At 39.3% G+C, this 16,163-nt stretch overlaps 1 protein-coding gene across 1 annotated transcript; it reads right to left on the bottom strand.

Annotated features, from left to right (window-relative positions):
* Positions 1–2,543: 2,543 nt before the first annotated feature.
* On the bottom strand, positions 2,544–15,939 carry DSCC1 (DNA replication and sister chromatid cohesion 1). Its single transcript, XM_026055707.1, has 9 exons — positions 15,754–15,939; positions 13,900–14,068; positions 11,334–11,468; positions 8,208–8,298; positions 7,471–7,609; positions 6,517–6,569; positions 4,984–5,138; positions 4,261–4,409; positions 2,544–3,459 (listed from the first exon to the last, which is right to left on the bottom strand). Exons 1-9 carry the CDS (start codon positions 15,921–15,923, stop codon positions 3,351–3,353), a joined length of 1,170 nt encoding a protein of 389 aa, XP_025911492.1. The 5' UTR covers positions 15,924–15,939; the 3' UTR covers positions 2,544–3,350.
* Positions 15,940–16,163: the final 224 nt, after the last annotated feature.

Raw genomic sequence — 16,163 nt, forward strand, 5'->3', positions numbered from 1 at the left:
CCGCCGCTGCAGCGGCCGCCATTTTGTTAGCAACCTTTCACCCCGCCGGTTGAAAGGTCACGTCCAGTTTGAAGGCTGCTCTCTTTTCTAAAGGGGGAAAGTCTCCCGAAGCCGGGTTTGATCTCCAGAACGCTGCCTGCCGGAAGCAGTCATACGTGAAAAAATGAAAATAATAAAAAAAGGAAAAAGAAACCAAGAGGAGGATACCGGGTCGGGGGGAGGAGCCCTAGTGCGCATGCGCGCTGCGGGCTTCCGGCGCAGAAGGCAGCGCGCCAAAGCGCGGGACACTCGGCTTGCGCATGCGCACGTCGCATCCACGCCGGAGTGTCATGGCGGCGGCGGGAGAGGGAGGTGGCGGCGGCCGCGGCTTCCTCCTCAGCGCCTGCTCGTCCCCTCGTGGGGCCTCAACCTCCCGGCTGGAGGAGCTGCCTGTGCGAGCAGGGAGGGGGTTTCCAGTACAGCTGCTCGCCCGGCGGGAGAGGAAGGGCGCAGCCAGCAACCCGGGCGCCGCGGGGCCTGGTCTTCCCTCGGCGCTGCCGCCTGCCCCGTCTAAGGGGCCGCAGGTGGCTCTGTGCAAGGAGCGGCTCGGTTCTCCCGAGCAAACCCCCTTCACAGCACTGCCACGTCCTGACTCGCTTATTTGCTGCCCTGTGTCACAGCCACAAGAGTTTCCATTTACCACACCGGCACTAGGGGTGGGAAGCAAATGGCTTGCATCCTGCCCTGGGCAGGACACATCCCATTACTTACCAGCAGCCACATCTGCACTGTCAGGCTGAGATCCGTAAAATAATTTCTGGTTCTGACTTACAATCAGATTTATTTCAGTTGCAAGATTATCTTCATCTATCATCACAGGTTTTTGGTGGAGGATCCCCTTTTATAAAGGCCATAAGCGAGAACACCCCAACTCAATGCTTTGACACGCTTATTACTGCAGACTACCAAGACTCATGCTGGCTGTGAAAGCTGCCAGCTTAGAAGCCAGCACTTAGTTGTATTGCTTCTGCAGTGGATACAGTAACATATCTAACTTGCTGCTAAATCTACCAGAGACCATGAATCAGAGCTCCTAGTACCTAAATCTAAGAGTATTACCCATAAAATCCATGCCGATTGCTTACCCACTTGCAAAGCCCTTGGAAACAGCATTTTCACTAGTCCAAGTTCCTTGCAGCTCCAGAGGATGCTGCCAGTTTGACAAGGCAGCAGCTAAGTCTACTTGAAATACACAAAGTAAGTATGTCTGACCTTAACTCATTAGGGGCCCAACTTAAAGACATACCCAACACAGACTGACAAGGAGCAATTAAAAACACTGCAGTCTTCACTTTTGAATCATAACAGATTGAAAACAGCAGCAGTGTTGCTGGAGATGCAGCACATATTCTCATCTTGTGGCTGTGTCTCATGCCATCTTCCCTCACGCTCAAAGTATGCTGTTGAATGTCTTTAGTTTTAATACCAGGAGGATGCTGTATCAAATTTCTTCATAACCTGGATTTGTTCTAAGCAAGTTTTGATTCATTTTCTATGTTACATTAAAGGAAGCATTTGCATCAAATAAGCTAATAAAATTATCCCCTCATTCTTCCCCCCCCCCCGAGCAGTTCTTGAGATTTAGAAAGTGTCATCTCATTCTGAATGTTTAACAAATCAAATTACAAGTATCACGAGGAAACATGTAGAATTACAAATTCAAAGATAATTTAGATAATACTGAGTGCAATGATTCAGGTTTATGACACAGCACTATTCAAGTAATACTTAAATTCTTAGTTATTTCACAAACAAAAACTATGTAAAAATAAATTGTTGCATCACAGACTACAGGGCTATTACTTGTCTTGCATATTTCAAATAAGGAACCTTATATGAAGCAGCTAAAGTTATTTCCAAGACTTTCATATTTATATTGTTGTTGGTCTCTGAGGATGGAGCATCTGGGGCTATCAAAGGAAAAGACCACAACTGTTGAAACCAGACAGTGAACAAGGCAACTCTTCCAAGGAGAAAGATATTATAAGCCACCAGAGTTTCTACTCAATTGGGTCAAACAACACACTTCTACTGTGCACTCCAGAAGTATGAAACACAGGGAATTAATCCTGCATCAGTAAGCCAGAAGAAGCAGAGCTCAGGAAATAGTTTTTAATTCAGCTTTTATCTATAATAAAATTCCTAGGATGTGTGCATCCATTTTAAGAGTTGTGTCTGATTTTTAGTTTCTTTCCTCTCCACAACATTTGGTATGTCAGGCATTCCAAGACCTTTCACACATTACATCTGAGTTTTATGCAGCAATCTACCTAAAAACAATTCAATTTAATAATATTTGAAAAAAATGTCTAATACTAATGTTCAGTGACAAATGCAAACAATTTTTTAATAATCAGGAAATTTTAATTTCAGGCACTCCATTCTGTGGCAATACTACAGCAACTCCTGTTTCATTGATCTACATGGAATGTAGATCCACCCTAAGTTTAAGGCACAATTTCAAAGTGTACATACTTGATAGAACAAAAAAAAATTTTAAAAAATCATATTACAAAGTTTTATTTTATAAGTTCTCTTTAAAGCAAAGACAGTCTTCCAGGAACCATTAATTTCACGTTAACTACATTCCAATGGCAATTTACAGAAAGTGGCACAGTTTGTAATGTCCAAATACTTTCCCACATCTTCATACTGGATTTTACAAATCTGATTGTTATGAAACTTGTTTTTTGCAATATTTAAAAGGTATTTTTCCCAACTGTTAAGATGTCAAGAGCTTGTGCCAATAAACATCCATACTTTTCCATTAAACACGACCACAAGAAGAACCACCTTCCAAAATTATGACCAGTGTAGTCTCAGGCAGGAATAATTATTTATGAGCTCGTCAAGGTATACAGCATTCAAAATGTCACCACTGCTATAAAATCCAAATGTTTAAGAACATTCACTGATAGGCAAATGATTCAGCATTCCATTTTGCTGTTGAAAACCTATATTCAAGTATTATGGTAAAGGATTTAATTTTTAATGTCAGTCTTCAGTTTATGGACAGACAGTAAAAGGGTATTCAATGAGTAGCTTGATTCCTGGCGTGACTATATATACAAAGGGAAAAGAAGATGGGGAAAGCAAGGTGGAAACAGGCTGCAGACAATGTGCTTTCTTCGAAGAGGCAAGTTCCCCTGCATCCTACTTAGCTGAGCAGAAAACAGAACTCATTCAAGAAACTTAGCTGCTTTAACTTGAGAACGCTGCATAAAGTTGATTAACGACTCCTTCCCCCAGAGGGCAGGAAGAAGCAACACTCTTATTCCATTCAGTATTTTCAGTTCTTAAAACAAGACTTATTATGAGATGGGTCTTCTGGAATTATAAACTTTAACACCATTCAGCGTTGAGGAACGGGCATACTTGGTCAGAAGTGCACCAACTGTCTGCTTCTCTGCACATAAGTCTCTATGGAGGAAATAAAGCAGGTTACATTGGTGTTAAAGACATTCTCATACACATTGATTCAGTAAAATAATTGTAAACCCAGCAATAAGTTGGACCGGGGTCTTGTAAGAAAAAAATTACTGGTGTAACTGTCATATAATGCTCTAAATTACCTAGAATTGACAGCTTGGCTTGACTTATTACATTTAAGCAACAGGCAAAACCATATTATTTACTTCAGAAACAAGCGGTTTTTTTGTTTTTTTTGGGGGTTTAATCTTTTTATTCTTTAAAGGGTTGCAATTGAGCAAAACAGTCAGGCTTTCAACTATTTAATTATATTACAATAAATTCAGAGACCGTCCTAATGGATTGATGCAGTTACTTCTGGGTTACCATCTATGTCTGCTCAAATGTATCCTGGCTGGACCTTCCAGATAGCATTGTAATATAGATGTTAACCACCAAAAGAACAAAGGATACTGCATAGGAAGCACTATTGCTCTACAGTTCTTAAATTGTGAATATGGAGACAGATTATAACTTCAAGGGTTCTATCCCTTGAACTAGTATGGTTACATTTCAATCTCAATCAAACAAGACAGAGTTGATACTCTATTTCAGTTCAGTGGGGGGGTGATAATGCTATTCATACAGAATTCGTACTAATCTAAGACAAAAAGTGTAGTATTTAAGGCAATCATAGCTGATAAAAAGCCAGCCATGCAAAAAAGGCAGAATATGTATGCTAATTATATCATGGTTCTTTATGCTTGTGTCATTTGTTCTTAAATACAGTCTTATATTTTAACATATCCTTACTGTATATAAGGGGTAATATCCACTTCTGTCCACTTTTCCCGTATGCTAAATAAGCTGTTGAATCTCTCCTGATTATCTTCAGGTAAGTCTTCTACTTTCAGCAGAAAGATGGTCTCTGGTCTGGAGTTTTTATCCACAAGAGCCAAACCCTATTAGATCAGAATCAGAGAAACTGTTAAGTAATAAATAATAATAAAAAACTCAAAACACAATTAAACTTCCTTCTAGCAATAATCCATACAAATTGCCCTTTAGATCTCCAAAGCCTTCTGAAACTGCAATACCAGAGGCAAAGCGGAGAAAAAAAATAAATTAAGGTGCTGTTATATATACACTATTTGTCATCCCCTGTATGACAAGAAGGTAGGGGGAACTCATTATGTCGTGACACCTCTCTGTCTCCTTTCAGGAAAAGGATTTTTGCAGTGCTTGCAACACTGCTGGCTGTCATTACAATCTGTTATACAGTAGTTTCAGCTTCTGTTTTACTTACAAGTATTAACTCTACAATTGCAACTTTCCTTCAAACAGTGAGATGTCAGACTCTTACAGAAACCTGAAGCGTCATGATTCCACACTACTAATGATCATAGGGGATGTCATAAAGAGTGCTTTAGCTCGGAAGCTGACAAAACCGCCACCATCAACCTCCATGTCTCCATATCACACAAGTCAGTTAACAGCCCACTTGTGAAGGAATCCATACTACTTTATGTTTTTTACCTTGAGCTGATCAAGCCTTGTAGTCATCCCTTCAGGGACACTTTGTTGCCAGACTTCTTGAAACTCTGACAGATTGAATTTAACTGCATTTTGCAAAAGCATTTGTGCTATAGTTCTGCATATTTTATCTTCGTTCATTTCAAAGTAAACTTCACCTGATAAGAAACAAAAAGAGTGTCTTGGGTTCTTGCTTTTTGGATAATAAAAACAGAGAATACCCTCACATTTCCACTCTGTTCTACAGTCTTCTACAGACCAAGTAACCTGCTTCTCCTCTTGCCAGAGGAGTAACCTGGCTTGATATAATCTTTGGCTAAATGATAGCATCTCCCCTATTCTGAAGGGCAAATAATTCACAATGTTGTGCGTGCAGCACTGTTCTGGCCACAGTATTCACTCATGTCAATACATTTGCTTGTCCCCCACCCCAAGATAAGATATCTTCTTTTCCTCAGTGTATCACTATTTCTCATCTAGTTTTCATTCCTATTTCTGAATGACTTGTATTAATAGTGTTTGCTCTCTGTGATTGACCAATTTAACAAAACCTTCACTTCCCCAATCAATACTTATTAATATGGGATGATGAAGGCAATAAGGAGAATTTTTCATTCTCAATGACTTGGTTAAAATTCTCTGAACAAGGACAGGCATAAACACTGCCTTCCACCTTTTCAGGCTTCCAGACTTTCTGCGATTCCAACTTGTTCCCTGTGCAACCTGTCTAGACATACTAAAAAAAGATAATCTGTGTCGCTACAACTACTTTCATATGTCCTTTAAGGTTGAGTCCAATTCCTGCTTCAGACAAGGGTGAGATGAAAGGAGTGATGGGAAAGAATTCAGATATAGATTAGATGCCAGCTATGGCAGACCTGTATCCTTCTGGACCAGCCAACAGAGGCATCCTGGACAGGATACTAGGGCTATCTCAAATGGCACTAGATGCCTTGCTTTAAGCAAATGAATTGAGCCCCAGATTTCCACTGTCTGAAAGTTTAGCTGCCTAGCTCATGTGCAGAAAACTCTATTTAGGAGCCTAAACTTTAGCACTTCCTTTTTAGGCAGAATCTTGCCTTTCCAAGCAGCCTTTTTTCCAACCTCCCATTAAGATCTGAAATTCAAAATACCCACAGTTTGTCTGTATGTTCCATTAAAGGGCTATGAAACTTTGCAGGGCAAACTAGTTTATATTGCCAAATAATTAATTCCACTAAAGAAAGATCCCATCTAAATTATACCAGAGATCTGTCTTTAATCACAAAATTATGGTTCGAAGACATCTAATAAATCACTTCAGATACCTCTATTAATTCCTGAATTTTCCCTAGTGTTGTATTCTACAGTTTAATAGTCCTTTTTCCTGTGAAACTTTTTCTAAATGATTTTTAGCTCAGTGTTAGGTCCCTCCCTGTATTGGCATTGTAGTAAATTCATTTGTTTGCGTCATCCTAACAAAATCTTCAGTTATTTGTGAACAATTTTATTTCCACTATGTGCAAAATTAAAATACACATGCTTTTCCAAACTTACCTCCATCAATATATTTCCTTCCATAGCTTAACAGAATATGTTCTATCATCTCTCTGAAAAAAATCAGAAATTAAAACTACTTGTCACTATTTCCTATATATAACAAAGACAGTACAGTTTAAAAATTATGTGAAAAACACTCTCAATTGTTTCTTGTAATCTTGCCCAATCTGTTTCATTAGCACATTATCGAAAGTTACAATGAAGAAAATGAAGGAGTAGGTATTGTAAAAAAATCCAAGAAGAACAGAGGATGGAACACATCATCAAAACAGAACAGAGTAAATTAAGAAAATCTTAAAAATAGCAACTAGTTAAAAGGAAACAAAACAAATGGGGACAAAAAGGAGAGATGGAGTTAACTGAACATTTACCAAAATCTATAATCATGTTTCAGTCTTCCATTCTAGCAATTCTGAAACATCGCATCCCCAAAAATCTCTTCCACTTTCTAGCCATTACTACTCAAGTATTACATCTTCATTGCATAAAATTAGTAATGGCTGGATTTAAAAAAAAAAAAGAAAAAGAAAAAAGAGATGGGTATGGCTGATTGATGGGTACAAAAAGTTTTGTTTATCCTAACCCAGCTCAAACATTACAAAACAAGAAATTCCAATCTATGGGTCTGGACACAAATATATTTAAAAGAAATAAGGAGACAGATCATGACCCTGCCTTGCATCAATCGGCAAAACTAGCTGAATACTAGAAGGTTTGGAGGCAATTCATGCCTACAAAGATGCGTAACAGTTACGTTTTCCCAGGTGGATACAGCAGAGACCTACTAATGCACTTGCATTTTAGAGCGGAAGAAAATATATTATTAACAGCACAGTAGCTGGAATCTAGAGTCTAACAGAGTTTAATAGAGAAGAATATACTTTAATAAACATAAACGTTAATAATGATTATAGACAATTCTAAGTATGGGAAAAAAAAAAAACAACTTACGTGGGCTCTAAAGGTCCAAGTTCTTGAAGACAGATATTTAAAGGAACCTTACTGAAAGACCAGGACTCTGAGTCTATTAGCTGAGTCACATGATTCAAGAGTTTCACCTCGTAGTCAAAATCTAGAATTCTCCAATATCCTGCCAAATAGGAAACCACATAACAGTGTCAGAATGGAAACATTAGCACCTTAATTCTATTCCCACAAAGATACATAATAGAATTCTGACACCTAGGTCCCACCTTTTCAAAGGTCAGAGACAGTATTCTGACCTTTTCAGGATTAAGAGTGAGAGAAAGAACAGATTAGCAAACATAAAGGAGAAAAAAAAATCATGAACTCTTAATTATTCATGGTTGTTTATGTAGATTAACTGCCACAGATACAAAGACACTAGTTCTAATCCCATCCTAAAATGAATTGGACCCAGAAAAACTATTTGTAGAAGCCACAAAGGAATTACCCTCAGAAGAGCCAGACTAGTCATGCCTGCTCAGTTTTTTTCGGTTGGCTGTTTTGTTTTTTTTGGTTTTTGTTTTGATCGGTTTCATAGCAACAAAGGGTATAGGAAATATGGAAACAGATTTTAGGACCCTGAACCATAGCTAAGGACTAATTTGCATCTGGAGAGATGACCATGTGGATGGGCCTTAGAAAAAGAAGACACTGCAGATACTTGAGGGAAAAAAGGCAGGTTTTTTTCCTCATAGGCAATAATATTCTGTAGAGACAAATACCTTCAATTCTGCAGGCATCTATAACTTGCAACTGGTGCAGTATTTCTTCTTCACTTGCTTGAACCAGACTTAATAAATCTTCTGTTGTATACTGCAATGAGGATAAAAAAGAAAAAAAGAGAGAGAAAGAGAGAGATTAGATTAGGGGTTATCCTTACTCCATCTTACTTTAGCAAGCATGCTAAATGCATTATAAAACATAATGAAAACCACACTTAAAGCAATTTTTTTCCCCTCCCAGAATCTGAATTCATTAAGGTTTATCACACTCTCTGAAACTTCTCTTGTAATTTACAACAGTTTCTCAAAGGGATATTCAATATAAAAAACAGTCTAACCACAGAGAGGTCTTTGTGCTGTGTATCAATATTATACCTTTATTCCCAGAATGTCAAACTAGCACAAGTAAGCATCATAAGTAAAACCAGCAGAGCAAGAATGAAAAGTGAATGTGCCCAGTCTTTACTGAAGAGATTCAAACAAGCTAAAAAACAAGGGGGAGGCGGGCAGGGAGGAGAGCAAAATAAAGTCCCTTATCCAATCCCCACCTGTCCCCCAGCTTTTGGATAGAGGTCAGAACTCCAACTTAGTACCTCCGCTGAGGGAAAGCCCCTAGCATAAACCCAACATTTAAGCATTGTGTGCTCCTGTCTGCTAACCAGTTACCAGACATGAAGCTCAGAACTAGCTACAGCTTTTTATGAACCAGTTACTCAGTAAGATGGGAGGATGCTGTGGATACTGCGGTGAAGAGTTACGAGACATGGTAGGAGCAGGAGGTATCATGAGGAGTAAGTGAGGTAAAGAGAGGAATACAGGACATAAATCTACAGGAAACAGGGCTTCATCAATTCCTTTATTCACCTTACAGTCTTTTCAATTATCTCAAATAGAAAAGTTTAGTTGAGCATAGTGCAAGAATATATCCTAGCAGAACAAAAACAAATTCCATCAAAGTACTGTGGTCTGTTTGGCTATCTGAACAAAAAAATGGAATAAACCAACACTAAGTTTGGAACATATCCCCATGTTACAAAAAGCATTTGATAAAAAAAAAAAAAAAAGGACTCCTCTCTCTTCCATTTCACTCCTATTAGACAGTATGTTGAAACATCATCAGACGAAGCAGCATTGAACTTGCATTAGTATTTCAACATGGGATCTCCAAATTACAGAGCACTTTAAGAAAACACTACTAGCAATTTAGAGCAAATGCATCTTCCAATCAGTATGCAAGTATGTTTGAGTGTAAAATACTGCCATTCAGAAACAACCCTGCACAGGAGTCTTTAGCATTTGTTTCTCCTGAAGTCAGGACAGACTAACAATCCACCAGCTATCAAGTTAGCCTTCTTAAGAAATCACTGCTCTCAGCTGTGATGCTTTTATCAACTGTGTCCCCCTTGCAAACATGAAATGACATGGGTTGACCTACATCATGTATGTAACAGGGGTTTCCAGCTAAGGGTAAGACACAAATTAAATACATTAATTCAGACACTTGTGATCTTTTGAGTATGCCTTGCTATTTCACTGCAAATTCCAGGATTTTAGTTTGGAGCATCCCAAACAAGGTACATATTAGCCTGTTTCTAAAGTTCTCCTGTAGTTTGCTAAATCGTATCACTATGCTTCAGGCTTCCTTATAGTGCTGTGGCTCTTTGGTTCTCTGTGTATGATACAGTATGAACAACGGATAACCATGAGAAGTTTGCCATAATAAGTAATTTATTTTCAACCAGAATAAAGGCAGCTTGTTGGCTGCCAATACCCAGAAAATATTAAGCATAAGCAAGGAGCACGCTGGAAATCTTTACTCCATATATAGAGTTTGGAATTCCAGTCAGAATTAGAAGCTATAGGAAAAAACAGAGAGCTTTCCCATGGAGAGTTTTTTTGAAATCATTCAAAGTTCCACCAGAGACATAGATGAGATTCATCTACATTTATCAGACATATCTAGTTGTTATAAGCTGATATATTAAACAAATTCTCCTTTGAAACAAATGCAGAAGATCAGACCTCAAACTTTAACCACTAATGCTTGGAGAGATAGTGACATGGTTTTATAACATTCATTTAATATTAACAATAAATATTATTGCATATGACATTTATTTTGTATTGCTAGCCTTCAGCAATGGTTACAATTTCTGGTCAACTTAAGCCTTTCCTCTCTGCCAGCCCTTATGTTGCTGCTATATCCTTCTGTGCCTGGATTAAAGCAGGTGGAAAAACTGAAATGGTGGAAAGACTGCGCTAGGGGAAAAGATGCTGGAACTGATTAGAAACTAGTCTAACATCACCCAGAGAGGCAAGTATTTCTCTTCAAGGGAGAAACATAACATGTATGTGTGTGCATCTAAGCACACACACATGGCTTATTGATAACATCTTCAACCAAGCCTCAGTGTAAAATACTTTAAAACTACCATTTCCATTTCTTAAAGTTAAAAAACAAACAAACAAAAAAAGCCCCACATATTTGAGATCATATGTTACACAATCCAGGACTTTCTTTTCTTTGGGATCTATTCAGATCCCAAACTGGATTTCATGGAAACATAAAAGGGAACCAGGACAGTATTATATTTGTGCCCTTCCTGTAATGTCAGTCTTATTCTCTGTTTTTATATCATCATTTCCATTCTCTGAAACTCTCTGCTTCTCCTTACCATTATAAAGGACTGATTGGCAAGCAACTTGTACGTGGGCTTCCTGTAACCTCATACCTGGGTCATAAATGACATCATACATGACAGCCCCAAAGAAGAATGAAAAGCTGCATTATAACTGAATAGTCATATAACTCCCAGTGAGTTTATAGAAGGTTCTGGAGACTGTCCTCAAAAGCTCCCTGCATAAAGAAAGAAATCTCCAGTCTCTTTCAGTGTCCTTCCTTTTCCTGCTCTTACTATAGATCTYACCTGCTACAATCAGTGGAAACGCTAGCAGTTGCCACCTAGTTTAAAGTAGTATGTTTACAAAAAAAAACMAAAAAACAAAAAAAACTCAAAGCAACACCATGAAACATAGGAGCAAAGATATTTTTCTGGTTAAGAACGTATTTTCACTTCAATTTGCCCATTACCATTTACAAGAAAGTGAGTCACTAAACTGACTTACCTTTGAAATAGTCGAAGTCTGATCTTTTCTGCTGTCTGGCCCCTCATATGGATCTTCCATTAAAAGCTTCCTCAGTTTCTTCAGTTTAGGTCGACATCTCCTTAATTCCCAGTAGCTATTGGAAAAGCCAGCAATCTACAGTGAGACAGTGAAGGGACACTTAAAACATTTGAATCTACCACATGCATTCAAAGGAGCTTACCAAAAAATCACCAGCAAATATTTTAAACTAGTCATTGAGAACAAAAATGTATTTTTAACAGGCTAACTATTTTAAGAATGAGACAATCACTGTAAAGTTTTCAGTATCAAATTTTACCACTGGCAATAAAGAATAAAAGTCCAAAGTTTGTTGATAAAAATATGTTTACAGTGCATACAACAAAGAAAGAGATCATCTCTACATCATCTCTGCATGCAGATGATAGGATATAGTGATGAGACATAGTCCTGCACAATCCTTGCCAAGATTTCTTTTCCTCTTAATACTATGGACGTGATTCTCATAAAACCCTGCCTGTATTATTCCGTTTTCATCTTCCCCACTCCCCTTGTTTAGTATGCTACTTCACAGTCTTTTAACATTTTAATGATCCTGTCATTAAGCACAAGGAAAAAAGACATTAACAAGGCAGTAGGCCACACCAGCATGCAACTAACAGAACATATCTGTCCCTTACTCTGCTTCAAAAAAGCTCAGGTGTAAGCGACTTAATGACACTAACCTAATAAAGCTTCACCTTCAGAGGAATCCCGGGTGTTTCATGGGGAACACCCTGGCGTTCCTGGAAGCTTCTGCGAGGAGCACAGAACACAGGAGGCCCCTTCAGCAGTGTTTCTGCTATCTGCCAAACCAAGGGAGGTGGGCACAGAACGGCAGAGGCAGAAAAAGCTCCAGGTTCATGACTCCTGACCCAAACTCTAGCCTCTTATAAAAAAGCTTTCATGAAAAAGCCTGCAGACAGTACTTTAAAAATGCTATAAACACTTCAACAGACTTTTGATTTTCTTAAAGCTTGTCAATTAAAAAAAAATCTATTTAAAATAATGTTCCATTTAAATCAACTATAAGAAAACAACCTGTATGTAAGACAAGTCCTATCCATATTCTAACACAAAGAAAGCTCATGGTTTTTAATCTAATTATTCCATAGCTTGCTTGGCATAAAATTCTGATAAATACTTAATTTCTGATGAAAATTCTACAGTTTTTCTCCATGTGGAATAGCATTTACATAAGTGTTAAGATTTTTTTCTGACAAGTTCTTATTCTGAGCAATTTGGAAATGAGTAAGATGGTACTCTACATAGAAAATAAGTCATATTAATTTATAATTCGAAGTTCAGAACTAGATCTAGTGTATATAAGGTGAATAAAATGACAGATGCTTTGGCCCTGTGCACTAGCCCTCAGAGTGGTACAAAGAGCAGCACTGATGAACTCTAAAGAATGGCAGTACTATTTGTAGATACTATCAAGAGATAAGCCCCTAAACTACTGAGTAATCATAGGATCTTTCGCTATCTCCCACAGAGTTTGCAGTGTCAATACACAAAGCTTTTGAAAGCATTAAAAAAGCTCTTAGACATAAAAACTCTAAGAATAATTCCTAATCAAATCACATCTATATTATTTTGACATGTATGACTTCAGAAAATTAGTGAGATCATTAAACATAGCAAAAGAGAATATGGAATATTCTCATTAATCCACTTAAATTTGAATTAACTTTCTGTTAGCTAACTGCTGCCATTTCATGGAGAAAATCATGTTGGTTTTGAGTATTATGTTCATCTAGGGACAAGCAGGATTGCTCCTCAATGATGTCATTATATCCATTACAGCAAATACTGAGCAAGTAATATTTTCCTAACTATTTTTAGTAGAATTTTATTAACTACAGTTCACAAGAGCAGAGAATACTGAATTCTTTAAACTCAGAACTCTAAAATCATCCACTCCAACAAATCTTTCCAGATGCTGGTTGAACAAGAGTCACCTTTGAGTATATTTCTGTATTTAAAAAATAATATTCAAGCATGACATTGTATAATCTGCCTTTTGGGAAAAGCATTCATAAGAATCAATTTGCAAACAGCTTATTTTTTAAATAGCTGCTAATGCTGAGAAATTAGATATTCTCTGAAACTTTTTAATACTTACCACAAGTAATCACCATCCACTAAAAATAAAGTCTGAACTTCTTAGAAACAATAATTATCATGCATTACTGATAAAGTTCAGGTGCCTGAACAAGGGTCCTAGAGCCATTTTGGACACCCTAAGGTACAGTGTGCCCCCTGGATATAAGGCACCTTTATAAACACATCCCCATGGGGCTATTAGATATACAAAGAACTCAGAGGAGACCCATGTCCTTCTGGAGTGGCAGCTGGTAGCTAGACCTATACGACAAGGCATCTAAAATGGCATTAGAAGCCTATGTTTAGGCAGCTGAATCCCACCCAGGATTTCACATAAGCATCTTGGATAAAATACAAGCAATTACAGAGAAGAAGAAATCTGAGAATTAAAGCAAAAGAACAAAAACCCAGAAAGGTGTACCTGTGAATGAATAATATTACAAGATTCTTGATCTGCCTTCAGCTGTTCTGGAGTTTTGCAGCCAGGAACAAACAAGAGCATATTTGAGGTATCTGCTATTTTCATGTCATAAGTTTTATCTTTGCTGCACAATACTGCTTGTTCATCCTTTTCACCACGGATTACCAAGCTGAAAAAAAAAAATAGCACAAAAATAAAGACATACTCTTACCTCTGTTTTGGCATGATCACCTATTAAATTTGTCTGCAAATTTTTAAAATGTATATGTTGGTAGGAAAGTCATAAACTGTAGTTATACTTGGTAGCAGTAATCATAGTACACAAAAACGTGAAGATGTAATTGTCAATCTATAATATCTTAACAACATGCTTTTTCATGTCCTGATTTTCACCCTGACGGATAGGCCTGCCAGGCTTTTATGCAGGTTACAATCTAACTCCTTCAGCTGCTGATTCACACAAAAAAACCCTATAGCATTAATTCAGTGATGCTTTAAGCAAAGACTAGTTCACTAATCTTAGGAATTACAATACAACTAGAGTTCTTCTTTAATCAGGACTGAAACCAGCCCAAGGAGACAAGGAAGAAACAAGGAAATGGACAGCAGTGTCAGTTGTGCAGTCTCCTTCACACCATTCCCTCTGAGAGGCATACACGTTTTCTTGCAATTAATTCTGAGGAGAAAAAGAACATTCTCTAGAACATCTCAGGACAAAGAATCAAGGGAAATCCCCCTCTTCAGCTCACATATGCGATTAAATAGAGGCTCTCAGGGAGAACATGATAATACTGAAGCAGGACTGCAACAGGGGACTATTCAGTTTCTCCCAGGCTACACTAGCCTAATTCAGATGTTGTTCAGACTCAATTTAATCAACCTGCCGATCTCAATGCCAAAAATATGCATGCGCGAACAAAGCCAACTATGCCCCTCGTGGTGCCCAGGATGAATCAGGCCTCTGACCAACAACATCATATCGATATTCCAGCAAGCATGAACAGGCTTACCAACATATATCATTACAGACTATAGAGGGAGTTCTAATGTATCATTTTAAGCATTTTTTAATCATATTATGTCACTGGCATTGCTCTCAGTAAAGGAAGAAATATTTAAACTGTATCTGCGATCAAAACCTATTCCCCAGAACCTATTCTTGGTCCAAAGTCAGAAGATGTCACATCATCATCCTACCAAATACATATGCTAACGCTGTATATTCTTTGCTATTCTGTTTGCTAGTATAATTTGTAGGTAAAGTAAGTACAAGCGTTCCTGTAACAAGCCCTCAGAAGCCAGAAAGATTTTTTTAAGGACACATCTCCTTTCCTGAACCAAGATTTTAAGCACTCATCTTTGTACGCCTGGCAAGAATCTCCTCCTGTTTCAGCTACAAGACTCCGCTGGAGTTCTTCCCAAACCTAATTTTTCCATATACATAAAACCGTTCACCAATCCTGCAGCCCAGACATGGGAGACTTTAATACGAAAGTCCATACTCTGACCAGATTGAACACAGTGCGAGAACAAGACCTCAGCTTCACCTCTAGCTTTGCCACTGACTTTGCCCTGTAACAATACAGGTCATCCACTGCCTCCTCTCTTTTATTTAATTAACGTGCAGGCCCACAACAGTTATTTTGCTGAAATAACCTCAGCACGCTAGGAACACCTGGTAGAAAACGCTGGCTATGCTTGCTCTGTGCAGCTTCTTATACGCGTGGCTGGTTTTCAGCTTCCAGTTTAACTGAGAGGGGTTTAAGGGAGAGCTGCGGGCCGCCTCCGGCACCGCTTCCCGCCGCCCGCTTCCCGCCTCCCGCCGCGGCCGGCGAGGGCGCCGCGCCCCCGTACCTGCTCCCCGCCTGCAGCTCGGCGCAGAGGCCCGGCTCCAGCTGCAGCAGGCAGCACGCGCCGGCGCCGGCCTGCGGGCCGAAGCGCAGGCAGTGCACGGGCGGCAGCAGCTCCGCCGCGTTCAGCTTGGCCGTCTGCAGCGTGGCGTCCACCTCCTCGCGGCGCCGCATGGCTCCGCCGCGGCCCGCGGCCCGCCTCGCCTCCGCGGAGGCGGTGACGCCGGGCGTGGGGGCGGGCGCCCGCCCGCGGCGCCGTTGATTCGCTGGTTGGCCGTGGTGCCCGCCGCGGCTTGTGAGGCGGGCGGGCAAGAGCTACCGGTCTTCCGCGCGTCCGGACGCGTCCTTAAAACTATAAGGGGGACAGGATGGAGGAGGAGGAGGAGACATGGAAGAAACCAGAGCCAGCCTGCA

The sequence above is a fragment of the Apteryx rowi genome, unplaced genomic scaffold (assembly GCF_003343035.1).
Source record: "Apteryx rowi isolate R43461 unplaced genomic scaffold, aptRow1 scaffold_125, whole genome shotgun sequence".
NCBI lineage: Eukaryota > Metazoa > Chordata > Aves > Apterygiformes > Apterygidae > Apteryx > Apteryx rowi.

Bases quoted from the DNA above. Each gene is read 5' to 3' on its own strand.
- DSCC1 (XM_026055707.1), bottom strand. From the start codon at position 15,923: ATGCGGCGCCGCGAGGAGGTGGACGCCACGCTGCAGACGGCCAAGCTG. The intron at 7,610-8,207 runs GTATTTGTCTCT...CCTATTTGGCAG, and splicing joins AGATGCCTGCAGAATTGAAG to GATATTGGAGAATTCTAGAT. The intron at 3,460-4,260 runs GTAAGGATATGT...TTTCCTCCATAG, and splicing joins GATATTACCCCTTATATACA to AGACTTATGTGCAGAGAAGC.